The sequence below is a fragment of the Rattus norvegicus genome, chromosome 7 (genome assembly GCF_036323735.1).
Source record: "Rattus norvegicus strain BN/NHsdMcwi chromosome 7, GRCr8, whole genome shotgun sequence".
NCBI lineage: Eukaryota > Metazoa > Chordata > Mammalia > Rodentia > Muridae > Rattus > Rattus norvegicus.
This window is the reverse complement of record NC_086025.1, coordinates 112,704,585-112,731,696: the sequence shown is the minus strand read 5'-3', so window position 1 is coordinate 112,731,696 and position 27,112 is coordinate 112,704,585. Positions and strand designations below refer to the sequence as shown.

Below are 27,112 nucleotides of genomic sequence, written 5' to 3'. Positions count from 1 at the left end.
GAGAAGCAGAGATAGTGCCTGGCTCATCTGCCCAGGGAGACCTATGGGGCCCCTAGAGCTGGGCAGTGATGCCCAAGTCTGTGGGACTTGTGTTCACGTCATCCTTGCTGCCATTTGGAGCAACAACTCAGTGGTCAAGTACTTGCCCGGAGAGTATGAGGTCCTGGGTTCCATCCCCAGGACAGGGGAGGCAGGGGCTAGGTGGCAGGGACCCCCTCGAGGCGTTGGGTCCCAAGCAGAGATGAGGCCTGTCAGAGCAGAGGTGTTTTCCATATGGTTTCCCTCCAGGGTGTGTCGGCTTGCTCTGGCAAGAGGGTGTGTGTTCCAGACCTGTAGGGTGGACAGGACCCATATAGGACAAATAACAGGACAGGGGCTCCCAGGCATGGAGCCTTGGGTAGGAGGTATCCTGGGAAACTGGCTCATCCACACATGCCCACCAGTCTGCGCCCAGAGGGTAAATAATTGAGGGGCAGGTCACAGGAGCCTGCCTGCGTCACAGGATGCCTTCCCCACAGGGTCTGGTTACGCCCCAGATCACATTGTCATTCCCCCCTGGCTGGTGAATAATTAAGCAGCCACCTCCTCCCAGACTGCACTCCATCTGCAGGGGCCTACGCTCCAGCCTCCTCGCTGCCTGCCGCCTGTCCAGAGCACCGGGCCTGAGTACTCCCAGCCAGGTTATAGCCACCTGTCTCCTCAGTGCCAGCACCACTTCCATGGCCCCCGAAATGGACCAGTTCTATAGGTCCACCATGGCCATCTACAAGGTGAGCTCATGGACCACAGCCGGCAGTTCTCCTAGGCTGGCTTCGGGACAGAGGGAGAGCCCAGGCTGAGCTAAAGTGTAGGTGTGGGGTTGGGGATCCTCGGGAATTAGATCCAAGAGCCTTCCTTCCCGATGCATGCTTTACACCCCCACACCCATGAGGTAGGAAGTAGCCAGCCTGTTGGATAGATGAGAAACTGAGCCCACAGAGGTTAAACAGTTTGCTCAAGGTCACCAAGGGAAGAAGAGGTGCAGCCGGGATTGGAGTCAAGGCCCAGTTCGAGGTGTGGGGGTTACTTCCACTGCCCAGAGTGTCCCCTACCAGCTGACCACAGCCCAGGGTGGTAACCCAGCCACATGGTGGACCCCTGGGAGTCTTTTTGAGATGTGGGGTGACGTCAACAGGTATCTATTCTGGTGAGGCCTGGACACAGGACAGCTGAGCTGTGCCCAGTGGGGTGGCAGCAGATAGGTGGGCATGGTTCAACCAGTGAGGCCAAGAGAACTCCGAGGTGCACCATGTCAGAAGGGACCAAACCTCTCTGAGGCAGGTGTGCGACATAAGCTGGCTGTGAGGGACACCTGACTTAGGATTGGCTCCCTGAAGATATCTCTCAGGCCTCTGTAGGAAGGAGGCAGGATTCTGGTAACCCCAAGGGTTAGGGGGTCCTCACAGGGCCAGGAGCTTCTGTCCATCTGTTCTTCTTCCACCACCATGGTCGGCACCCCTTGTCCTCGGGTCCAGAGCATCATGGAGCAGTTTAATCCCGCCCTGGAGAATCTGGTGTACCTGGGTAACAACTACCTCCGGGCCTTTCATGGTGAGTCTACCCCGGTACTCAAGCCCTGCCCTCACGGGGGCTGTAGCCATAGCCCAGCATTCCTTACTAACTGCTGGGCTCACCCTCAGCCCCGGGTCCCACACCCCGCCCTTGCCCCACGCACGCCTAGAGCTGGAGATGCTGTCCACACGCCCGCCCCTCGCTGTGTATCCTGCCACTAGCTTTACAACATCAGATCTTCACACTCCTTCATGGGCACAACGACTCGCAGCTCTCCCACAGGAGACACATGGAAGGTCTTCCTCATCAGCAGACCGGGCAGGTGTCCCTTTATTCTCTGGCAGTATTGGACATCACCCAAGGGTTCCTCTCCCCGTTCCATCACCTCGGTGTCTCTTCTGCACAATCAGGGTAACCCAGATTGAGTACTAGGCCTGACCTTTGACCTCTCCTGCAGCTCTGTCTGAGGCAGCTGAGGTGTATTTCAGCGCCATCCAGAAGATTGGGGAGCAGGCCCTCCAGAGCTCCACATCACAGATTCTGGGTGAGGTGACTGCCCCCCCCCCAAAGCCTCCCACTCCTGTCCCAGATCTAGGCCCTTCTCTTGGGTATTACTGTTTTATTTTTGTTATTCTGTTTTTCCAGACAGGGTTTCTCTGTGTAGCCCTGGCTATCCTGGACCTCACTTGGTAGACCAGGCTGGCCCCACACTCAGAGATCTGCCTGACTCTGCCTCCTGAGTGCTGGGATTAAAGGCATGGGCCACCCCCACCAGCTTCCTGTGTTCTTATTGTCTCCTCAGACCTAGGGCCTGTATGGCCCACTGTAGGGTTTACTACGACTTCCTACTGTCTATACCTCCTCCCTAAAGCCTCTAACTCAGCCTGTGGCCAGTGCTAGGAGCCCCATCTCTGCTGCTTGTACACCAGCTCTTCCCTACCCCTTCCTGTAGACCAGAGTCACCAAGTCAGAGAACCATATGGGAAATCCTTGGACTTTGGTCTCCGATCTAGCTGGGAATGTCCCAAGCTGGCTGGCTTCTGCCCAGAGGAAAGCAGGTGGAGCAGGCTCTCCATACTAAAGGGAACCCCTCTTGCTTCCAGGGGAGATCTTGGTTCAGATGTCAGACACTCAGCGGCACTTGAACTCAGACCTGGAAGTGGTGGTGAGTATCAGGCCCCGGGGCCAGAATCACTCAAGCAGATGGGCCGCAGTTCAAGAAAGAAGGCCCAGGGGCTGGGAGATCAGATCAGGAGGTAAAGTGCTTGCTCTGTAAGCACAGGGGCCTGTGGTCAGATCCCCAGCACTGATGCAGAAATCCAGGCATGGTGGCACATGCCCACAACCTCAGCTCTGGGGCCACAGAGAGGGGAGGGTCCTAGGCTTGCGGGCCAGATAGTCCTGTGAATCAGTGAGCTGCAAGTCAGTGAGAGACCCTGTCTTGAACAAAGACCAGCTGTCGCCCTGTAGCTTTCACATATGTAAACACACACATGTACACACACATGTGTACCTACACATGCATCATGCATATGAGAGAGAGAGAGAGAGAGAGAGAGAGAGAGAGAGAGAGAGAGAGAGAGAAGAGACACCAGCTCACACTCTCAGACCCACATCGAGGGGAACCTCTTGGGCTTCACTGGCCTTGGTAACATGGAAACAGGTTGACCTGATGAGGCCTCAACAGGCCTAGCTGCTGCCACCTTTTCTGTCCCATTTTGTCCAAGAGCCGAGGCTCAGGGTTCAGGCATCATTGCCCACCATTCTACAATGAGTGGGGAAGCTAAGGGGACCAAGGTCCATTACAGCAGGCCCAGGGCACTGCCCCTCCCCACCCCAACTCCTCCCACCTCCCTAGTTGCAGCCCCTGGGATCTGAAGGCCACTCTAAGCACAAGAGCAACCACACCTTCATTGCCATTGGGAGCCAATGCAGGTGCCTCAGCAAAGGCCTCAGGTTGGCACACCCAGCGGTCCTGTCCACACCCCGGGTCCCAGCCCTGCTCCCTGAGCAGCTGGCCCTTAGCAGGTGTGGTCATGGGCTGCCATCCTGCTGTTCTCATGGCCCCAGGGCTCCCCAGCCCTTCCTCCCACAGTCTGGCACAGGTGTCCCTGACCCCCAACCCCCACCTCAGCCTCCACCTCCACCCCCACCCCCACCTCAGCTTCTGGTCACCAGCAGATGCTTCTGTTTGCTCCCAGCACATGAGATTGAAGACAGGAAGCTATTCAGGCTCGGAGCCTGGCTCTACCACTCACTGGCTTTGCAACCCTTGGACTCTGGACCTCAGTTTACCTATCTAAAAAGAAAAAATGGAGGGGCTGGGGATTTAGCTCAGTGGTAGAGCGCTTACCTAGGAAGCGCAAGGCCCTGGGTTCGGTCCCCAGCTCCGAAAAAAAAAGAACCAAAAAAAAAAAAAAGAAAAGAAAAAATGGAGAGAACTATATTCCCTTGGTAGAACTCTCGGGGGTGGGGGGATGTGTGGAGCGAATCAATACGTTGAAGCAGTTTACTAGGGCTGGGGATGTAACTAGGTTGGTAGAAAGGCCTTGTCTAGCACACAGGAGACCCTGGGTTCGATCCCAGTGCTGCATAAGATAGGCTTGTCAGCCTAAACCTGACTCCTAGCACTGAGGAAGCAGAGGCAGAAGGACCAGAAATTTGAGGTCATCCTCAGCTGCAAGTTTGGGGCTACCCTGGGCTACATGAGACACTCTCTTAAGGAACCATTTTCTGGAAGGCTGAGCTCTGGGTTCCTGAGCTGGGCTAATGAAATTTTAACTTGCCAGTGCCTGCTCCTCTCTGATCCAGGACCAGCAAGGCTGGGGTGTGTCCTCTCTGCTCTGTAGCTCCAGGTCCGGTAGAGGCTCTAGGCAGGGCTTCCTCAGATGTGGAAGAGAACAAGGCTGGATGGATGGAGAGCTTCCCAGAGTGTGTAGCAGCAGGAAGAAGCAGACCATAGCCCCAGGGCAGGCAGGGTGAAGAGATGGGCATAGCCTGGTGATGAAGGGACCTCAGAAGACTCAGATGGGAATTTTGACGGACAGTTCCTGCTTTCCATCTTAAGAGGGGCTGGAAGTTAGGGTGCTCTCCCTGACACAGAGACTGGCTTTTCCGATGGAAATATATATGGTGCTACACATGACAAACACTACTGACACCAGGACTTCACAGATACTTGGTGGCACAGTACCAAGCCCCTAGCACCTTCTTGAACTTGGTTGTTGGTTATGGAACTTGGCTCTCTGTGCTCCTGTGTTCACTTGGGCTGGGCAGGGACAAATGTCACCCAGGCCCACTCTGTAAGGAGAGCTGCCTCTCCAGGCACCAACATCTTGGCTGTGACAACTAGACAGGGCCCCCAGCCAGAGCTACACCAAGTAGAACAGCACCACGGGCTCTTCCTTTGGTTCTCTGGTCCATACAGACTCCTGCCTGGTGCTGTTGGGAATGGCTGAGATAACGACAGAAACCTCACCTTCCCACAGAGGGGCCAGACCAAGCTAATGGCCAGCGACCATGTGTCCCCACAGTAAATTGAAACTTTGCCATGGAGCAAAAGATAAAAGGACAGGGATGTTTGGGGGTTGCAAGCACAAGCCATACCCAGGAAAGGGCTGCTGAGGCAGGCCTTGGGGAACTGGGGATGTCCCCCTGGGATAGGGACACCGGCTGCAGCAGGCAGCAGGCAGCAAGACCAGCAGAAGATGACCCAGTAACAGGGCCACAGGTGGTCATTGGTTTCTGAGAGTGGCACTATTAGCAGCTTTTTGAGTGAAGAAAACTCTTGCTTAAATTAAAGGAAAAAAAAAACCTTTTTCAAATAGAATTAAAAATAAAAAGAGCAGCTCTCACTAAGCATGCTAGCACTGAGTGTCTCATGAGGGGGGTGACAACAGGATGGCCCAGCCAAGCCTCTCAAGTCTAGAACTCGGCCTCTCCTCCCCCACCCCAGCTCCGGGCAGTTCCTCTGCTGTTGCCATAGAGAGCCGTCTGATGTGGGCACTGGGAACACAACTCAGGTCCTCTGCAAGAGCAGTGTGTGCTCATAAAGACTGAGCCACCTCTCCAGCCCTAATCAGATCCCTTGGAGCTGGAGTGAGAGGTGGTTGTGAGTCACCCCACATGGATGCTAGGAACCAAACTCTTAGCAAACTCACCGAGATCAGCGAGCATTCCTCCACCGCCTCGGCTGTCAGGGTCAGCGGCCTCCTGTGGATAGTTCAGTCCTGAGCAGTGGTTATCTCTGTGAGCAGTGGTTATCTCTGTGGAAGATCTTTAGCCAGGGAGGGCTGGACCTCCTGCTCCTGTGTGTGCCCTTTAGACTGAATCCTGGGAGTTTGTCGGCTCCCATGCTGTGCAGTGGGTCCAGGCACTCTGGCCTGACCCCTTCCTTCCATCGCTGCTATAGAGGTGGGAGTCAGTGCTGTCTCCCCGTAACCCCACACTGCTTTGGGCTCTGATGTTTTTAGGTTTCAGGGCACACACGTGTACACGCAAATGCCTCTGTGTAGTGGAGCAAAGCCCAACTCACGTGTCTTCCCCTTAGTCTTTAAAACAGTTTCTTACTGAGGCTGGAGCTCACCAGTTCAGCTAGATTGGGCGGTAGTGAGCACCAGGCATCCTCCTGTCTCCAACCCCCACCTGTAGGGTTACAAGGACATGCCACTGTGCCCAATTTTATGTGTGTGCAGGGAATCGGAGCTCAGGCCCTCATAGTTAAGAGGCAGGCATGTTCCCTCTTAACCCACACCTGACATGCACTCTTTCTTTCTTTTTCTAAACTAACTTTGTTTTATTTTATGAGCATTGGTGTTTTGCCTGTATGTTTGTTCGAGTGAGCTGCCTTGTGGGTGCTGGAAACTGAACCCAGGTCCTCTGGAAGAGCAGCCACTGCTCCCAACCACAGAGCCATCCCTCCAGCCTCCGCTGTACTTTTAATTTTTTTTCTTACTTTATTTTATGCATATGAGCATTCTGCCTTCATGTGTGTCTGTATACTGTGTGTGCATTGCCCATGGAGCCCAGAAGAGGGCGTCTTTGGACCTGGAATTTTAGATAGTTTTGAGCCTCCGTGTGGATGCTGGGAACCGAACTCCGTTCCTTTGCAGGAGTAGTGAGTACTCTTATCTGCTGAGCCATCTCTCCATCCTCTTTCTTCTTCCTCGTCTTCTCTGATGTCTCTTGTTTTGTGTATAGTGATTCGTGGCCATCATGGTCACAAAAGGCCAGAGTGTGATGTCAGTGGCTCCCTCTGTTGCTGCCTTGTTATCTTGGGACCAGGTCTGTCTCTGAGCCACAAGCTTGCTGTTTTGGACAGGCTGCCTAGACTGTATGCTCGTGGAACCTGCCTCTCTCTACACCGCCCCCTGCACCCTTCCCCGAACCCCCGAGCAATTGCAGACACACACAGGAATTTGAAGTCAAGTCCTAGCATGTAGAGAGCGAGTGCCATCTCTCCAGCCCCAAATAACTTCACGTTTATTTTTTAAATAATTTGCTTATTTTTATTTATTATGTGCATTGGTGTCTTGCGTGCATGGATGTCTGCATGAGGGTCTCAGATCCCATGGGACAGGGGTTAGCGACAGACGTGAGCTGCCATGGCGGTGCTGGGAATTGAACCCAGGTTCTTTGGAAGAGCAGTCAGTGTTCTTAACCACTGAGCAACCTCTCTAGCCCTTCAAATTTATTTTTTAATTTTAAGTAGTTGCCTTGAGTAATGTTTTTGGAATTATTTTGCCTTTTTTTTTTTTTTTGTATTGTTTCTTCAGAGACTCCCCTTATCTCCTTATCTGTATGTTAGACCTTCAAAGGCTGTCTTTAGTCTCTTCCTCTTGGGTAATGGATGTTTACTGGGTCTTTGTTGTTTTTTTGTTGTTGTTGTTGTTTGGGTTTTTTTCTTTTTTTTCGGAGCTGGGGACCGAACCCAGGGCCTTGTGCTTGCTAGGCAAGCGCTCTACCACTGAGCTAAATCCCCAACCCCTGTTGTTTTGTTTTTAAAGATTTATTTATTTATTATATGTGAGTACACTGTTTCTGTCCTCAGACACACCAGAAGAGGGCATCAGATCCCATTACAGATGGTTGCGAGCCACCATGTGGTTGCTGGGAATTGAACTCAGGACCTCTGGAAGAGCAGTCAGTGCTCTAACCACTGAGCCATCTCTCCAGCCCTTGTTTTGTTTAAACACTGTTTAATAACTAGAGTCAGACTAGGGCCACCAACACAGCCCCAGGCCACCCAGTTCCATGCTACTATTACGTGATCATTTGCTGCTTTATATTACCATATAATTTCGTGCGTCACGTGTACAGGTGCTTTATTCTGTCACAGACTCTGCTGTGTGAGCACCCACATTCTGTCTATCCAGCCCCGGAGTGCTAGGCGGTTTCCTTCCAGCTGACAGCTGTTAGCTCTGAGCTGTCAGGAAGAAAACCACTGAGAACTTGCGGACATCCTTTGTGGGCCTGCGCTCTCACTTCTGCTGGGCAGCTGGGAGTGAAATCTTCAGGTCAGGGTTCTGACATATGCTTAGTTTCGTGGGGAACACTGAAGGAAGGAGTGTCTGGGGTTTTAAGCTCTGACTCCCACCGTGGTGAGCCAGCACCGTTCTGCTCTGCCGACCTCACAGCAGGGTTGTATTTTGCTTTGTCTTCCTGGGTATGGAATGCTACACACTGTGTGTGGCTTTGTTTGGTGCCCTGGATGGCTGTGACTGGGATGGGCTCGCTGGTCATCTGCCTGTCCTCTTCTGGGAGCGTCTGTATAGCATTATTGTGAACTTGTTTTTTAAAGACAAGGTCTCACTATGTAGCCCTGGCTGTGCTAAGATTGCAGGAGAATACCAACATATCCGGCTAATAGGAGTTCTTCGTATAATCAAAGTAGGAGTCCTTTGCCAGGTGTTAGATACAGTGAGTACTTCTTCCCACTCTTTTCTTTTCTTTTCTTTTCTTTTCTTTTCTTTTCTTTTCTTTTCTTTTCTTTTCTTTTTTCCGGAGCTGGGGACCGAACCCAGGGCCTTGTGCTTGCTAGGCAAGTGCTCTACCACTGAGCTAAATCCCCAACCCACTTCTTCCCACCCTTAGCTTGTCTGTCTGTCCTTTTCCTTTTTTTTTTTTAAGAATTATTTATTTTATGTGTATAAGTACACTGTCGCTGTCTTCAGACACACCAGAAGAGGGCATTGGATCCCATTACAGATGGTTGTGAGCCACCATGTGGTTGCTGGGAATTGAACTCAGGACCTCTGGAAGAGCAGTCGGGTGCTCTTAACCACTGAGCCATCTCTCCAGCCCCAGTTCTTATTCTTTTTTTTTTCTGGAGCTGAGGACTGAACCCAGGGCCTTGCGCTTGCTAGGCAAGCGCTCTACCACTGAGCTACCCCGGCTCTGAGCCTCTTTCTGTCTCCTCTTCCACAGTGCTCTCTGGGCCTTAGCTGTAGGAGTTATTTTGTAGAGTAGCTGCTGGGACTGGGCTGCACAGCTCTGCATTGGGTGTGGTTTTCTGTGATGGTCTCTGTGGAAGAGGAGTGTCCTTGACGAGGGCTGAGGGCCACACTTACATGTGGGTATTAGGACAAATGTTTAGAGTATAGTTAGGGGTTATCCTGGCTGAGTAAAGTGGTGGCTGGAGATCCTCCTCCAAGATGGCTTCACTGGCTCTGAATAGTTGGCGAGATCTCGGTACCTGGCATGATTTTCCTCTTGTTGAGAGGTCTTAAGTCCACTTAAATAGCTGTTGGTCACCTGCAAGGTATGCATGCCACTGAGCCACTACTGATTATCTACAGTGACACGCTGGCCAATATCGTGCTTTATTGGTGTCACAGCTGAGTGTCTGTTCATTGTCCTTTATTTAGTGTGTATGGGTGTTTTGTCTTCATGGAAGCCAGAGGAAGGTGTCAGGTATCCTGAGACCAGAGTTAGAAATGTCTGTGAACCCCTATGTGGGTACTTGGAAATGAACCCAGGTACTATGGGAGAGCAACCAATCCTCTACCACTGAGCCATCCTCCTGGCCCCTCCATTCACTGGGTCAGATGGTAGGACACCTTTACTCCCAGCACTCAGAAGGCAGAGGCACTCAGATCTCGGTGAGTTCAAGGCCAGCCTGGTCTACAGAGTGAGTTCCAAACCAGTCAGGATAGGTAGTATGATGCTGGATCACAAGGATTTACATACATACAGTAGTCTTTAGAAAATCATTTATTTTGTATGTGTGATTGCTTACCTATATGTGTACTTGTGGGCAATGCCTGTGCGGGCCAAAGGAGGGAGTCTCATCCCCTAGAACTCGAGTTCCAGATGAATGGGAACTACTATATTCATGCTAAGAACCACACAGGCACACATGCACACACACACACACATGCACACACACATACATACACACACACACATATACACACACACCCCACACACACTCACACACTCCACATACCACACACACATGCAAACACACATACCACATACACACATATACACACACTACACACACACCACATACACTACATGCACACATACACATACACACACATACCACATGCACACATACCACACACATATACACACACACATGCACACACACATACATACACACACACATATACACACACACCCCACACATACTCACACACTCCACACACCACACACACATGCAAACACACATACCACATACACACATCATACACACACATATATACACACACACTACACACACACCACATACACTACATGCACACGTACACATACACACACATACCACATGCACACATACCACACACATATACACACACACATACATACACACACACCACACATACCACATGCACACATACCACACACACATCATACACACACACACTACACGCACACACATACACACACACATACCACATGCACACACACCATGGATAAGCAGATATCCCAACACCATTGGAAAAGTTTCCTTCAGCCATCTTGGCTGGAAACTGACCAGTGGCACATGGTTTGGGCTCTTGCTCTGGTCTATAGTGGTACATGGGGGCCATGTCTGTCCCTTGCTCTGTTCCTTGCTGACGTTCTGTCTGTAGGACTGTTCCAAATCGACCCAACCATGTAGCTGACATGAGCACCAAGAGCAGGTGGGCTAAGAACTTGGTTTCTCTTTGTTGAAATCATTTGCTTGCCAAGACCTTTCCCATTTATTTAGAAATCATGGAGTCAGCTTGTCAGTTTCTTCAGGAAAGCCTACTGGAATTTAACAGGGATAGCTTTGGGGGTCACCTTAACCATGTATCTTCAGATCACCCCTAGGCTCGAGCCCTCCTTTAGTTTTCTAAGTAATGTTGTATTATTTTTCAGCCTAGCTGTGTTACACATCCTAGGATAGGTGAGTTCCTGCTTATCAGATGATCTGAAGTCTTCGTGGGTTGTGGGCATGGTATATGGATGTGTGCATCTTTGTGCGTAGTTGTGGAAGTCAGAGGACAACCTCAGGTCTCGGTCCTTGCCTTCTACCTTATTTGAGATGTGTCTTTTTTGTTGTTCTACACCAGGCTAACTGGTCTGTGAGCTTCCAGGAATTCTCCCGTCTCTCCCTTCCCTCTAGCCAAGGACCGCTGGGATTCCCTGTGCTACTCCATACTGCTTTACATGGGTTCTAAGGATTCGAACTCAGGTCCTCAGACTTGCACAGCAAGAGCTTCACCCACTGAGCCATCCCCACAGCCCTATTTGATGCATTTGAAGTCATTGTAAACTGCATTACCAACTCCATTTTCCAACTGTTCCTTGATCAGCAGGGCGAAGTGGTGCATACCTGTAATCATAACACCCCAGAAGCTAAGGCAGGAGAATTTTGAGTTCAATGATAGCCTGGGAAACATAGCAAGACCCCGTCTCGAAAATCAACCTCAGTGGTTTATTGCTTGGTTTATATTCCAATAGGATGCGTGTGACTGTCATACTAAGATCTTTAGTACAGAGAAGGACAGAAGCAGAAGACAGCAGGGGACAGTTGCAATCCCTTGGGGAGGGGTGATGTGGTCGGGGAAGGGGTGACTGGGCGGTGGCTGGTGCTTGGGAGAGAACAGACTGAAGAGAGAGCCGTCGGGATTCTCTGAAAGGTGAGGGCAGATGTGAGAGGGAGCAGTTGAGGTCGATGTCCAGCTGACCAACTAGACCAGCGGTTCTCGTCCTTCCCATTGCTGCGACCCTTCAATGCAGTTCCTCATGTTGTGGTGACCCCCGCAACCATAAAATCACTTAGTTGCCATTTCATAACTGTCGTTTTCCCGCTGCTATGAATCATAATGTAAATATCTGATATATAGAATATTTAATGGGCGACCCTGAAGGGGTCACAACCCACAGGTTAAGAACTGCTGACCTTGACCAACAGGGGTGCTGGCAGTGGAGGTGCTTGTTAGCATGGACTATGAGGGCTAGAAAGTCAGTCCTGCTGAGATGCGGTCTGAGCTGTGTGTCTGGGAATTTTCAAAAGTCACTTCCCGAGGTGCAGCAGAAGCAGAGCCCCACAGCCTACACTTCCGGAGTCAGGAGGCCACTTTACCAGGAAGAGGAAGAAGACTAAGCAGAGCTGAGGGGAGGCATCTGAGGGAAAGCGAGTGTCAGTTGTGTGGAATGATGAGTCCCCAGACTGACACGGAATGTGTTGCGGGGTCACTGTCATTGGAGGATTGAGAAAGCATGCTGTTGGGGTGGTGGCTGAGCCGGGACACAGAAGGGCATGAGGTAGGCTTGTTCCATTGAGGGAGGCAGCTTTCAAAAGGCGCCATGGGGTTGGGGATTTAGCTCAGTGGTAGAGCACTTGCCTAGCAAGCGCAAGGCCCTGGGTTCGGTCCCCAGCTCCGAAAAAAAGAATAAAAAAAAAAAAAAAAAGGCGCCTTATCAAGCTGAGGATGCACCTCAGGGGTAGAGCCAGCTTAGCACGTGCCAGGCTCTGGGTTTGACGCCCAGCACTGTGAAGAAAGGCAGGGCAGCTCCTGACTTCGATGACAAGAGTCTCCATGAACTGCTGGTCCTCACAGGGCTTCGTTGCTGGGCAGCTGGCCTCAGTTTCCTGTGCCTTTCTCTGAGGACTTTACAGGGTTCTCTTATGCCATGAGTGTGCCCTGAGAAGGAATCCCTCAGCCTGCCCTGGAAGGGGAAATGGTGATTCTGTGTGTGTGTGTGTGTGTGTGTGTGTGTGTGTGTGTCTGTATCTCTCTGTGTCTCTCTCTGTCTGTCTCTGTCTCTTTCTCTGTCTCTCTCTGTCTGTCTGTCTGTCTCTCTCTCTCTGTGTCTCTCTCTGTCTCTGTCTCTCTGTCTCTCTCTGTGTCTCTGTGTCTCTCTCTGTGTCTGTCTCTGTGTCTGTCTCTGTCTCTCTCTCTGTGTCTCTCTCTGTCTCTGTCTCTGTTTCTGTCTCTCTCTCTGTGTGTGTCTCTGTGTCTCTCTCTGTGTCTCTCTCTGTCTCTGTCTCTGTCTCTCTCTCTCTGTGTCTCTGTGTCTGTCTCTGTCTCTCTCTCTCTCTGTGTATGTGTGTGTGTGTGTGTGTGTGTGTGTGTGTGTGTGTGGTGTGTCCCAAGCCACCTGCTGATGACAGGTAGTTCTGTATCGAGCACCTTTGCTTCAGCTCAGTCTCTTTGAAGGACCACTTCAGCCTGAGGGAGACTTTCCTGCACCCTGTGGCACTTGACCCCCATCTGATGAGTTAGCCCATGTCTTCTGCGCCTTTGGGAGGGGTTGATCTCCAGATCTATTGTCCTCGTCCATGGCATTTGTGCCTCGGTTCATGCAGGACAGAAAACAGAGAGCTACACTGCCCTCCACAGATTCTAAGACGTGAGAACACAGGCAAAGCCCACATAAGCAGTGAAGAAAATAGACTCAGCTTTGCCGCTGCACTGAGGGCCTCACAGGCTGTACTTGAGGGACATGCTAAGGGACTTCTGCAGCCAGACTGTCAGGGCAAGCTGCTCTGTTCCCACTCATGCCCACTTGTGAAGCTCTATGGCTTCCTGTGTCACGGTCTCCACAGGCAAGCTCTCCCAGTTAAAGTGTCCTAAGCATGGCCAGTTTGTTAGTTTGGTACATTTAAAATATTCCGTGACTTTCCACAGGGTTCAAAGCTATTTCTACATTTCTACCATTCACTGTCTTTACTGATGCTGTCGTCACAGAGTGGCCTTGGTTTCAGGGTCTGCCCAACCCCATACCTTCCCTAAGCCCTGAGGTTTCTATTGGGCTGGTTGTGCTGAGGATAGGGGTGTGTAGGAACACAGATGTGTCTGTCCAGAAACCCTAGAGTGTCTCTTTGGTGTGAGTCAGGGTCAGGAGGAGAGCAGGGTGGATAAAGATGTTAGGTGTAAGGCGCTCTCCACCTGACCAGTAGTCCCGCCCGCAGGAACACTCGCCTGAGGTTCTAGAATGATCCACAGTTCTATTTCTTGTTCTTATAAGCATTCCCCAGGCACAGGCTGGAGGGGGTAGGTGTGGTTCAAGGGCTAAACTGGTACAAAAGGGAACCTCAAGGCCCCCGGTAGACCAGCCACGACAAGTTGTTGGGAGCAACCATAAAGAACCTTTAGCTTGTTCCAATATGCTAACTCTCTGCATGTGGGGACGTTCCCAGCATCCCTTTTCCATGTGGTATCTTAGCCCCAGGGAAAAGGTCCAGCAGGAAGCCTCACACAGGGGAAGGAAGGATACAGGAAAGTCATGCAGAGCTGTCAGAGTGAGCGTGGCAGAGGGACGGGGGTAATCTGGTTCCCACAGACTCCTCCCCGGCATCATGAAGCCTCAGGGAAGCTGATAGAAGGTATAGGGACGTGCCAGGACCTTACCCAGCCCACAGCATCAGAACTCTTCAGACGGAGCAGCCCTAGGGAAGCTGAGGCCCAGAGTGGCATAGCAACTAGCTCAAAGTCACAAAGCAAATTGGAAGCAGAAGGAAAGCAACTCATATATAAATATGTATATATATTATATATATGTGTGTATATATAATTTGGATTCTTTTTTTTTTTCTTTTTGAGATGGGCAACACTGTGATAACAAGAAAACTGTTGGGGTCTGGGTCAAAGGGCACCCTGGTCACCCATCCTGTGCTCCACTCAGGTACAGACATTCCATGGAGACCTGCTTCAGCACATGGAGAAGAACACCAAGCTGGACATGCAGTTCATCAAAGTAAGTCTGTCCCTCTACCCCAGCCCCTCCCAGGCAGGACACACACACCCCTTGCAACAGAGGGCCACACAGCCAAGCATCTACCTGCTCCGGGTTATACATAGTACCATCCGGGCTGCTTAGTTTTTCCCTGTCCATTTCTGAGACAAGGTTTCTCTGTAGCCCCGACTGTTCTTTTTTTTTTTTTTTTCTTTTCTTTTTTTTCGGAGCTGGGGACCGAACCCAGGGCCTTGCGCTTGCTAGGCAAGCGCTCTACCACTGAGCTAAGTCCCCAAGCCCGAGCCCTGACTTTTTTAATGTGGGGCTCCCCTGTGTGTCTCTGCCCTACCCCAGGATAGCTGTCAGCACTACGAGATTGAGTATCGCCACCGAGCGGCCAACCTGGAGAAGTGCATGTCTGAGCTATGGCGCATGGAACGCAAGAGAGACAAGAACGCACGGGAGATGAAGGTATGAAAGTGTGAGGGGCTGGGGACAGGTCTCTGGGGAAACCTAGGACCCTTGCGAGCTGCTCCACCCAAAATAAGCACAGTTGTGAGGAGCACAGCTGGTCACCAATGGCCACCCTCAGCAGGCTTCCCTTCCTCAGCCTTACTGAGAAGATGGGACCATTGGCCCCGCTGAGCTTGAACAGGTAGCAAAAAAGGTTCCACCCGCAGCGTGCCTAGAAAGAAGCATTCAGTTCCTGCCAAGGTCACTCCCAGCTTCCATCCCGGCCTCTGTCTCTGGGATCCAAACCGAAGATTCAACCTCCGCTTCCTTTAGAGCTTTTTAATGCGCTCCAGTCTCCCCCTCCCGAATCCCGCTTCAAGGAGAGCATCACTCATCCTCCCATTCCTGTTTCCATAAACCGTCCTTCCTCTCTATGGCAACCTCTGCAAGCCCCTGTGCAGGGTACCAGACTGCCATGGTACCCAGGCCAGTGGGTCACAGGGTGAATGCAAACCGCGCGTTCAGGGGAGGGCTGGAGAAGGGACATCTGAGTCCGAAGGGCTCAGGCCCCCAGCCAGAATCTTCTCCTCCTGCCCCCAGGAGAGTGTGAACCGGCTGCACGCACAGATGCAGGCCTTCGTGTCCGAAAGCAAGCGCGCAGCGGAACTGGAAGAGAAGCGGCGCTACCGCTTCCTGGCTGAGAAGCACCTGCTGCTGTCCAACACCTTCCTGCAGTTCTTGGGCCGGGTGAGTGGGGCTGGGGAGAGCAAGCCACGCCCTCCCGAGTCAGTTGTACGGCGGAAGCGGGATGCTCCTTTCTACCCCTTTGCTTTCTTTATGGAGTGGAAATGAATCTCGCAACACTGTTTCTGTGTTCATTTGCATGTATTCTTAATTCATGATTTGCTTGGCATCATACACATATTTATGCATTCAAATACAAGTCCTTTGTTTAATTAGGTCAGAGGAAAACTCTGTGAAATTGGTTCTCCCTTTCAACTTTTTTTTCTTTTTTTCTTTTTTCTTTTCTTTTTTTTTTTGGAGCTGGGGACCGAATCCAGGGCCTTGCGCTTGCTAGGCAAGCGCTCTACCACTGAGCTAAATCTCCAACCCCTCCCTTTCAACTTTTATTGGCTTCCAGGAATCCAACTCAGATCCTTAGGCCTTTGCCTCAATCTCCTTTAAAAGGGTCATTTTGCTGTCCCCCATTTAAAAAAGTCTGGAATGCATTTGCCCACCCTCTTTATATTCAGTGATAGGTTTGTTCAATAATTAGACATTAATTTTGTTGTCTAAGCGAACTCTTTGAAGCTTTGCGCCGTCCGCAGAACAGTTCGATTTTCTCAATTCTGTTGGATTTCTAATACGTTTGATTTCTGTATTTACTTATCATGTTGTTTTGTGCATTGGGGCTTCGGACTATTGGACCTTTTCCATAAATATCATCTTTTTTCTGCTTGATAGTTCTTAGTCTGGGTTTATGCTTTTAATCGTGCTGTGATTTTAACACTGTTCTTGTTTCTCTTTATGTATGAATTTCTGTTAACAACATATGGACTCGGTTCTGGCTTTGGACCGGTTTGACAATCTGTGATTATATTGTTGTTGTTGTTGTTGTTACCTCTTCCTTCTTTCTTTTCTCCTTTCCTTTTCCTTCTTTCTGGCCTTCCTCCTCTTTTTTCCTTCTGGCAGGGTCTCATCCAGCCCACATTGGCTTCTAACTCACTGAGTAGTTAGAGTTGAGCTTTGACCTCTGACCCTCCTACCTCTATCTCCAAGTGTTGGGGTGACAGGCATGCTCCACTATACATAGGGTCATGCGGTGCTAGGGACTGAGCCCAGGCAGGGCTGTCTTCATTCATGCAGACAGAGACTACCGAGATGGATACCAGTAACTCTTAAATCGGAATTCCACTGCCCCCGTTCAAGCTGATGCCTGCTACATCTAGGGTGGGGGTTCTCAACCTGTGGGTCATGACCCCTTTGAGGTTGACTGATCTTTTCACAGGGGTCGCCTAAGACAATTGGAAAATGTAGATATTTATGTACATTGTGATTCCTAGCAGTAGCAAAATTACAGTTATGAAGTAACAGCAAAAATAACTTTATGTCTGGGGATCACCACATCATAAGGAACCGTATTAATGGGTTACATCATTAGGAAGGTTGAGAACCACTGGTCTGGGATGTACCTTCCAGTTGACCTGAACTGACTGTGCACCGTGCTTGTCCTTCCCTCCCTCACCCGTCATTCTTGTCAGCCGGGTTGAGTCACCGTATGGTCCTCGTGCTGCCCTCTCTGTCATTTCCACTGTCAAGGATACATCACTTCTTATATTCTCTCAAGGGATGCTATAGCCTTCCTCCCTGCTCCCCACAGATGACTGGCAGTTTTTAGTTAGATGTACAGTACACACCGTCACCACAATCATTTGTAGCACCCAGCCCAGTCCCCTGCTGCCACTCCCCAGCTGGTCCTCGCTCTGCATGATCCCTGATCATGTCCTGTCTCAGGAGAGTTGCCCATTTTGGGCTTTGATATCAAAGGAGTCATTGGATATGGGGCCTTTGTTACTGGCTTTCCTTTCCCTGCAGAATTGGCTCATATTGTCTGGATGTCCAATCCCCGCTGGACGCTGTGGGGAGAAGGCCGTTTGAAACATCCTTAATAGAGCCAGTGTGTGGCAGGTTTTCATTTCCCGTGGGTATTCAGCTATGGGACTGCCTGGCCCTATGATAATGTCACATTTAACCATTTGAGAAACTTCCAGATTCTTGTCCTAAGTGCTACACCTTTTCACCTGTCAATTGACAGTTTGTGCTCTCTATACCCTCCCCTGCCCCTTATTACAGCCATTTTTGCTTTTAGCCATTGTCTTAGGGTTTTATTGGTGTGAGCAGACACCATGACCACAGCAACTCTTATAAAGGACAACATTTAATTGAGGCTGGCTTACAGTTTCAGAGGCTCAGTCCATTGTCATCATGGCAGGAAGCAGGGCAGCATCCAGGCCAACATGGTGCTGCAGGAACCTAGGGTTCTACATCTTGATCCAAAGGCAGGAAGAGGGTCTCTTCTGTTCTGGGCAGAGTTTGAGCACTAGGAGCCCTCAAGCTCACCTACACAGTGACACACTTCCTCTAACAAGGCCACGTCTCCAGATAGTGCCACCTCCCATGGGCCATGCATATTCAAACCACCACAGCCATCCTCTGTGGCAGGAGGTGGCATCTGTGTGTCAGTTTGCATTTCCCCAAATGCTAAAAACAAGGTGTCGTTTCCCTGCTTGGTGGCCACTGCATTTCGCCTTTGGGAGGAAGTCGCTTTCTGCCTGTGTCTGGAACAGCTGACCTCCAACCTCCAACCACGTGCTGCTCAGGAGGGAGCTATGTGTGAATCAAACCAACATCCTCCGTGCACAGACAGCAGAAAGCCTGTCCTCTGTCCCACCTGGGATGTGGGACACCCAGATCTGACTCTTGGAGTGTCAGAAAAGTGAGGCAGAGAGGCAGACAGACTCACTTCCTCCTGACCCAAGGATATTATTCAACAGGTTCCAACTCTGGAAGGCTAAAGAGAATGGGAAGGGGTCACACTGATTTTCTATTCTTTTTTTTTTTCTTTCTCTTTTTCCGGAGCTGGGGACCGAACCCAGGGCCTTGCGCTCGCTAGGCAAGCGCTCTACCGCTGAGCTAAATCCCCAACCCCCACACTGATTTTCTATGGGGGAGTGCTTCTTCCAGCTGGTGGGGAGGGGAGGGTCAAAGGTCTCAGGACTATGTTGTTAATGTCCCTTTCATATGGGATAGGGTTGATAGTTTTCCCCCATGAAGAATCCTGTGACCCTCCGAGTGGTGAAAGCTTGCAGTGTCTGTTGGAGGAGCTTGGTGAGACAGCTGTAAGGGCAGGGACCCAGGAGTAAAGTTAGCACAGGCACAGTGATTGGCTTGCAGGGTGGTAATCCATGGTCCCCAAGCAGTCAGGTGTCCTTCTGAAAGTATGGTCTAGTCTTTCTCTGTGTTTGACTCTTTCTGATCGTTGTTGAGCGTTCTCTCTATTGGTTCACACGAAAACAGCATCCTTCTGCTAGGAAGGCACAGACGCCTCCTTTCCGCAGTCCTTAAGCATCGTCCTCTGTGGTTTTGGAGGACCGCTGGAGCCAGGGAATCTAGTTGATTTTGTTGGGTGATGATGCTTTGTTGTACCAGGCTCAGGTCTTCCTTCATCCGATAGGGTTGGCCCTGTCGTATCTGTTGGAGCCCATCATTGATGGCCCTCTAGGAGTACAGGAGTAGCCTGAGGCTTGTCTTTCTCCTGCTCTTATAGATAAGATATTGATAAACGTTATCCCCTGGGAGAACATCCAAGCCTAGTTTGAGGAAGACAGTGGCACATCGCCCTTCAGGGTAGCAACTGTTCAGTGCCATCCCGACAGGCAAAACAAGTCCTGTTTGATGCCCTTACCATAGGAACCAATTGGGTACAATTTGCTTCTGGTTGTGCACAACCTCACTGATATAAGCTAGGCGGGAGTCATCTATTGGGAGGTTGGTTTGCATTAGGGTGGGTATGACTGCCTGGTATGTGTCATTTGGCTGGCTCTCAGACAGGTTCAGAAACCCTTCCCCAGCTCTGGGTCAGCCATGGACAGTGAGGCATGGCTGACCTGGATCATTTTTTATGAGATGGATGTTGGGGTTAAAGAAGCAGTGACTGTGATTGTGGGGTCCCCATCCCGGGAGTGAGTTGGCAGGCTGGGGCGCTCAGGGTCTAACTTGTTTGTGCTCACAGAAGCAGAAATGGTTTTGGCCTTTAGAGACAACTCTAAGTATGGAGGGGACATTTATCCCAATCTGAAATTGTTATAGAGGTATTGTGTTTTGTTTGTTTTGTTTTGTTTTTTGTAATGGTTAACTCACAAATCAATGTCAGTCTTTTGCCCCCCATCCAGGAAATGAATTGACTCTTTGTGCCTGTGTGCCCCTGCCTATGTCCCTAGACTAGCAAAATCAATGCAGTAAATGCCTGCACGACCACTGCTACGTTTCGTGAGGGACATGTCCTGTCTGGAGGCAGCCACAAGGCACGAGTCCAGGAGCAAAATGACATTTTTGCAGGGCTCTTCATGAGGACATTTAGTCGTATCAGTCGGGGCCCTGTGAGCAAAGGGTTAGAAGAGAGGTAGAGCGTCTCAGAGCAAGAGTGAGGGCTATCTAGGGGGTTGGGGATTTAGCTCAGTGGTAGAGCGCTTGCCTAGGAAGCGCAAGGCCCTGGGTTCGGTCCCCAGCTCCGAAAAAAAGAACCAAAAAAAAAAAAAAAAAGAGTGAGGGCTATCTGAGGACATGGAGGGGCTCCTGGGGAGCAGTGTGGTGGGGTTGAGGGGTGGGCATGGCTCAGATACATGGTCGGGATCTAACAGGTAGGCATGGAGAAGCTGGATGAGGGCAGCATCGGGAAGGGACGGTGGCTGATGAGGATGTGAAGGGGCTGAGAAGTGAGGTTTTTGTTTGCCTTGGGGACAAGCAGTGCCGCTGTGACAAGTGCCTGGAGACAGAGTGTCTGGTAGCCATGTCTAATTGGAGCAATTGGCTATTGAAGTTATATGTCCCCCACGCTTTGGCAGAATAGTGCAAGGCCTTGTCCTTGTTAGCACTAAAAGAGACAGAGGGACCCTGTAGGTCTGGAGGTGCTCACAGAGGTATCTGGGCAAACATGCTTAAGTTTTTGGAAGAAGAGAAGGATTGGGAGGGGCAAGAGTGGCTTCATAAAGAGTTGCTGGAAATGCAGAGTGGGGTTCCGGGTGTAGGGTATATAGAAAAGAAAGCAGCAGAGGAGAGGGTGGAAGAGAGAGTGTGTGCGGGTTAGTGACCATGGAGACAGAGTGAACAATGGCCTAGTTGAGTTTCCAGGTCCTGGACCTCGTGCTAAGTGCCATTGGGCTTTAGTTAGTGGAGGTTAAAGGAGCTGCTTGCAGTAGTCACGTAAGGGTAGGCTTACAACCACAGCGAGTGGTGGGGGTGACAGGATATTGGTCCTGGACGACAAAGGCAGAGGGTCTCTCTAGGTTAGAAAGACAGGACCGTGATAGTTAGTTATTGAGGGATTTCAGGTGTCCCAGACTAGAGAGAGGATTGACGGAAGGCAAAATGGCTTTGGGTAGAGGTCTGGTTTTGGGTGGGGATGTTACCTGAGTGCAGGCTAAGGAGGAAAATGGTGAACATTCTCAGGGGAGAGAGGAATATGGAAGCCTTAAGCTTAGATGAGAGACCCTGGCCTAACAGTGAGAGTGGGTGTTGAGACATCAGGGTAGGAGTGGGTAAGGGGTGTGTTGTCAAGCTGGCAGACGAAGTAAGGGGTACATGGTGGATTATGGGGAATGCCTGAGGCTCCTGCTATTGTTAGGTTAGTGGTTTGGGCTAGCCCATGCCACTTAGTGAGTAAGGAGACAGCGGCCTCTGTGTTCAATATGAAAGGGATCTTTCTACCAGCCGCTATACCATTCTCCTGAATTTAGACAAGCTGAGATCAGATTTGGTTGGAGGCCAAGAACTCAGGCCCCTCCATTTGACCAAGACATTGGAAGAAGAATCTTGACAGAAGTTGTGGGGAGGGCATCAGTTATGATCCAACCTAGAATCCATCTTCCAGTGGCCCCAGCCCAATGGCCAATTTGATTGCATCAAAAGCGAGGACCAGGGGGCTGACCCTGCTTCCTGGGGACAGTGGGTGGCGGCTTAGACTGGATTTTGTTGAGAGTTTCTACCAGGAATTGAAAGCTGGTATGGCATTTTCCGATTCTTTCCATGGTCTCCTTTTTCCTTTCAGCCTCATCCTCTTTGTTATTAAAAAACCTTAAAAGCCTGCCAAGGAGTTGGGGTCCCTTTTCAGGGGGAGCTGTGTATATTCTTAGATTCTTGCATGGCGTCTTCTCTGGTTTTGGAACTCCAGTTCCATTCTGTCTCTCCCTGGGTGCTGTTTAACAGGGCTGGGCAGGGCTTAGAAAAGTAAGTTCTTCCAGACCAGCTTTGGTGTTTTAGTCCTGGCCAAGGGCTCTCAAGTTGAGCAAAGGTCTCTCTAAAACATCAGGCAAGGCCTGATGTGCCAGCCACACCTGAAGCTCCTCTCTGAGAGCCTCCGCTAATTACGGGCTGCAGGGAAACATGGAGTCCACCCAGGCCTGCTGGACCAGCTGCTCCCACAACCCAGGGTCTGTGATCACTGCAGTGGGAGACTGCTCAGAATTCGCCAGCAGCAGCAGCTCCAGCTGCCAAGGAGAAATCCTTGAAAGGTGACCCTAGGAGGCACCTCTGCTGCTGTGAGACTGTCACCGATCTCTCTGACCCTCAGCATCTTCTGTAAGACTGAGGTAGTGATGGGACCACTTAAGAGACGCCAAAGAGGGGTTGGGGATTTAGCTCAGCGGTAGAGCGCTTGCCTAGGGAGCGCAAGGCCCTGGGTTCGGTCCCCAGCTCCGGAAAAAAAAAAAAAAAAAAAAAAAGAGACGTCAAGGAAATAAAGGCAGATGTCTTCATTGATTGATCTCTCTGCTTTATTAACGGGGCAGTCTTCTTGAAGCCAGAGCTCGACAGTCGTCAGGCTCATCTAACTAACCACTTGGTCCGGAGACCCACATGCGGCTTAGACACTTTGCTTTGCTCAAACTTCCCACTTCGCCCCTTTTTATAGATAAAACATGCAGCTTGCTCAGTTTAGGACCCAGAGAGATGCGTGCATGTTGAAGGGCCATGGCCCCCTCTAAAGCCCAGAGCCTGACAGGCCCATGATTTTCATAGTTAGGAATGGGCCAGGGAAGGGTGGGCAAAACTCAGTGGGTGTGGTTCACCGCAACAGATCTGGGCTGCCCCAGCTGCCTCTGCAAGGCCTGGGGTGCGGGCCTTTTTCACCTGAAAGGCGGGCTCTGGAATAAGGGGTGGGGTGTCTTAAGGAATCCCCAAGATGTCACACATGCAGGGCCCCGGGGTCTGCGAGCCACACTTGACTCAGTGTCTCCCTCCAGGCCCGAGGGATGCTGCAGAACCGCGTGCTGCTATGGAAGGAGCAGTCAGAGGCCAGCCGCAGTCCGTCGCGTGCCCACTCCCCGGGGTTGCTGGGCCCCGCGCTGGGGCCGCCCTACCCCTCGGGCCGCCTGACGCCCACCCGGCTGGACATGGTGAGGCCCTGGCCGCCCCCGCCGCCCTTCGCGCCCCCGCCGCCCTTCTCTGGGCCCTGGGCGCCGCCGCCCTGCGCCTGGAGCCCGCCGCCCCCTGCGCTCCCGCTCTACGCCGCGCCCCTCGCGTCCTGGCGCCGGGGGGTCGCCTCTGCGCCCTTGTGGTGGCCCCACCGTGTCCCCAACCCTTACGCCGACGCCTGGGACTGGGGTTGGGGGCGGGGCTAGCGAGGCTCCGCCCCTCCCGCCCCACCCCCTGCCCTTTCCCCTCGCAGCCCCCGAGACCCCTGGGAGAGTACGGCTCCCCCCGCAGCCGGCACGGCTCCGGCTCCTACGGCCCCGAGCCCTCCGAGGCGAGGTCCGCGTCCCAATTGGAGCCAGACCGCCGATCGCTGCCCCGGACGCCGTCGGCCTGTGGGTACCTAGCACCCAAGGGTGCAAGGGGCGGGCTGGGAAGGGGCTGTGGGTTGGGCTTCAGCAGGAAGGTTGGAGGATAAACTGCTGGCAACTTCTACTCTCATCCCCGCAGCCTCGCTCTATGCTAGCAATACCCAGCGCTCCCGGTCTAATTCCTTCGGCGAGCGCCTGGGCGGCGGCGGCGCCAGGAGAGTCCGCGCCCTGGTCTCCCACTCGGAGGGTGCCAACCACACGCTGCTGCGCTTCTCGGCTGGAGACGTAGTTGAAGTGCTGGTGCCCGAGGCTCAGAACGGCTGGCTCTACGGCAAGCTGGAGGGCTCGTCCGCGTGAGTGGAGCCCCAGGGTCTGCGCTCCACTGAGGTTCCAGGCCTTCCCTTCTCCATCTTCTGCCCGCCTCAGTTTACTCAGCCGCTCCTAGAGCTGAGATGAGTCACATAGGAGGGCAGACAGGATGGATGGGCGGCGGGCTCTCAGAAGTGAGGGGCTCAGCAAAACCCCTGCCTTCATGCCTTCTGTGCGCCCCTCTGCGCCCTCCTGTGCCGGAGCTGGGATAGAGATGGAGGGAAAGACCCTCCCTGCAGACATTGAATAGCTCACAGCCCTGAAGAACTCACTCGGGCTTTTCTACACCTAATGTGAAGGCGGGAGAAGCAGACACCTCGGAGTCTACACACAACCTGGAGTACAGTGTGGGACTGGTGGCCCACTAAAGAGTATGCGGGGCTCTGGTTTCTGCAGGAGGGGACAGGGTGTGGCTCAGTCTGCAACTCTACTTCAATAGAGGCCAATACATGAACCCTGAAGGGCCAAGAGGTGACCACTGGGAACACTCCTACAGGAGTCTGGGAGTGGTGAACGATAAACAGACAGGTGGTGGAGGGCTGAGGCGGGGGTCGTGTGGGGTCCGGGTGGAAGTCGAGTAGAAGACAGAGAAAGCGGGTGGTAGGGACAGCATAGGATGCGGGTGTGACTATCTGTAGTACTAAGGGAGCATTGACTAGATAGGTGGTAGACTGATGGGTGACCAGTGCCCCAGTGGATATACTGGAGGAGATCCGTGGGTAGCCATCCAGGTGAGTTATGGGTGGGTGAGCAGAGGTGGGGCCTAAGAGAGGAAACATAGCTTCCAGTTAAGGGTAAAAGTCAAGACTCATTGCAACTGGTGCCATGCTGAGCCTGGCACAAAACCTACTTGGTTACTGTCCTACCCACCAGCAGGGTGGAGGTTAGGGCGAGTGTCTCCTCACTGGGCCTGGCTTGCATGTCAGTCACTTTTGGATGAGGAGTACTCATTGGAGAGTATTCTCCCAACATCTGCTGTCCATGAGCTTTCTGAAAGAGTAAGGAGTATCAAGACTGGTGGCTGGGGTCCCTCATCAACTGTGCAACCCCACTAGCCCAGACCCGCTCCAAACTGGTGCTGAGCACTGAGTCAGACAAATAGCCAGAGGCCCATGGCTGAGGGCGTCACTGGATGACCCTGGACAGCCTGCTGTCTTAGACTCCAACTCCTCCTCTCCCAGGTGCCTCAGTCCCTAGTGGGACATGACACTAAGTGCCACAGGTTCTGTTAGGCCCAGACTACTAGGAAAGCCACTGTGGCTCAGGGGGCCTTTGGTGTCTGTCCTACAGGAGTGGCTGGTTCCCTGAGGCCTATGTGAAACCTTTGGAGGAGATGCCAATGAATCCCATGAACCCTGTGGCCCCCATGAACTCCATGGCCCCCATGAGCCCAATGAATGAACTGCCTTCCAGGTACCTTAGTTGGTGGGGTGGGGTGGGGCCCCATGGGCATCCCCGCCTCTCCCCTCCAGGAGGACTATCTATGAGATAATCTAATGGGTCTCGGGAGGACTATGGCCCAGGTCTCCCATCTCTGAATGATGGCGTCTGTATAGCTCACTGTGCCTCCTGTCAGGGCCCCTTCACGGTCCCTGCTCCCCAGCCTCAGGCCCAGCAAGTGGGAGGGGGGCACCAGGCCTGCCTGCTTTCTCTGACTCAGGTCCTACCCCCTCCGGGGCAGCCACAGCCTTGATGACCTCTTGGACCGGCCAGGCAATCCCGCAGCATCATCAGACTACTGGGATAGTCAGTCCCGATCCCGGACCCCGAGCCGTGTCCCAAGCCGTGCCCCCAGCCCCGCACCCCCGCCCTTGCCCAACAGGCGCAGCAGTGTGGGCAGCATGGGGGCAGCCACCGACGTCAAGGTCAGCCCCACCTGTCCTCGGCCTGGCCAGACCTATGGAGTAGCCCAGCAAGGGAGACCTTGACCACTCCTCTCAGGGGGATGGGAGGGAAGTGGTGGTGAAGGAGTGGGCTGGGACCACGGGGTGGTAAGCCTCAGGCCATGGCACTGGGCAAAGCCTAGAGCTCTCTCAACTATGGCACCAGACTTTTGGCTGCACAGTGTTCTCAAATCTGGGCCTGCAGGGCCTCTACCTCCCAGTTCTGTGCTCTCCTGGGGTGAGTGGTGGGACCCATCTTCCCTTCGCCCCTGAACCTGCCCTCCCTTCGTGCAGAAACTTATGTCCTGGGAACAGAACCCCCCAGAGCTCTTTCCACGGTGAGTCCAGTGGGCAGGAGGCCAGACGGGAGCAGGTGACTCAAAGCAGTAGGGCGGCAAGAAGCAGCCGCCTGGCCAGCTGCCTGGCCACTCTCCCTAGGCCCTGAGCCAGTGGGGATCAGCCCCCTCACCCCAGCCTATCCCCCACAGGGGTACCAATCCCTTTGCCACCGTGAAGCTGCGTCCCACTGTCACCAACGACCGCTCAGCACCCCTCATCCGCTGAGGCGAAGCTCTCCACTGGGGCCTGAGGTGGCCCAGCACACCCACCCAGAGCTATTCCAGCCGACAGCAGCAGCAGTGGATCTGAGATGCCAGGCGCCAACCCAGGGGACCATTCTTACCCCTCTGCCCCAGCCCAGGATCTCTCTGAGGCTTGGGCTTGCAACATGGAGCAGGCAGAAGTGGGTGGAGGCACAAAGCAGCTGGTTGTTTCTGGGACCCAAAGACTCTTCCAGGGACCCAGCATCTTGCCTTCCATCTTCTTTCTGCCTGTGCCCCGATAGGAAGCACCCCTTCTCCCACCTCTGTCCCAGCTGCACCCCTGCTTAACTTTTGTAAACGATAAGAATAAAGGAAGTAGGCACAGTGAGAGTGGAGGTGTCTGATTTGGGGACAAAGTCTTGGAGGTGGGGATCCCCTGGTGTACTGGATGGTTGTGTGTGTCCACTTGACACAAGCTGGAGTTATCACAGAGAAAGGAGCCTCAGTTGTGGGAATGCCGCCATGAAACCCAGCTGTAAGGCATTTTGTCAATTAGTGATCAATCCAGGAGGGCCCAGCCCATGGTGGGTGGTACCATCTC

The 27,112-nt window shown here is 52.4% G+C and overlaps 1 protein-coding gene across 10 annotated transcripts; it reads left to right on the top strand.

Annotated features, from left to right (window-relative positions):
• Positions 1-5: 5 nt before the first annotated feature.
• Baiap2l2 (BAR/IMD domain containing adaptor protein 2 like 2) lies at positions 6-26,899 on the top strand. 10 transcript variants are annotated; one of them, XM_063264259.1, is made up of 14 exons: positions 6-770; positions 1,515-1,590; positions 2,009-2,095; positions 2,655-2,716; positions 14,656-14,727; positions 15,061-15,177; positions 15,760-15,906; positions 23,178-23,330; positions 23,603-23,741; positions 23,857-24,070; positions 25,377-25,499; positions 25,768-25,951; positions 26,264-26,307; positions 26,458-26,899. In XM_063264259.1, exons 1-14 carry the CDS (start codon positions 720-722, stop codon positions 26,531-26,533), a joined length of 1,545 nt encoding a protein of 514 aa, XP_063120329.1. In that variant the 5' UTR covers positions 6-719; the 3' UTR covers positions 26,534-26,899. The 10 variants fall into 10 exon arrangements, 8 of the variants coding, with proteins under 8 accessions (XP_063120329.1, NP_001258149.1, XP_038935823.1 ...); NM_001271220.1 differs by having other exon boundaries at positions 570-770; positions 25,747-25,951; positions 26,458-26,896; XM_063264260.1 differs by lacking the exons at positions 6-770; positions 1,515-1,590; positions 2,009-2,095; positions 2,655-2,716 and adding an exon at positions 11,495-12,291 and having other exon boundaries at positions 25,747-25,951.
• The last annotated feature ends 213 nt before the right edge of the window (positions 26,900-27,112 follow it).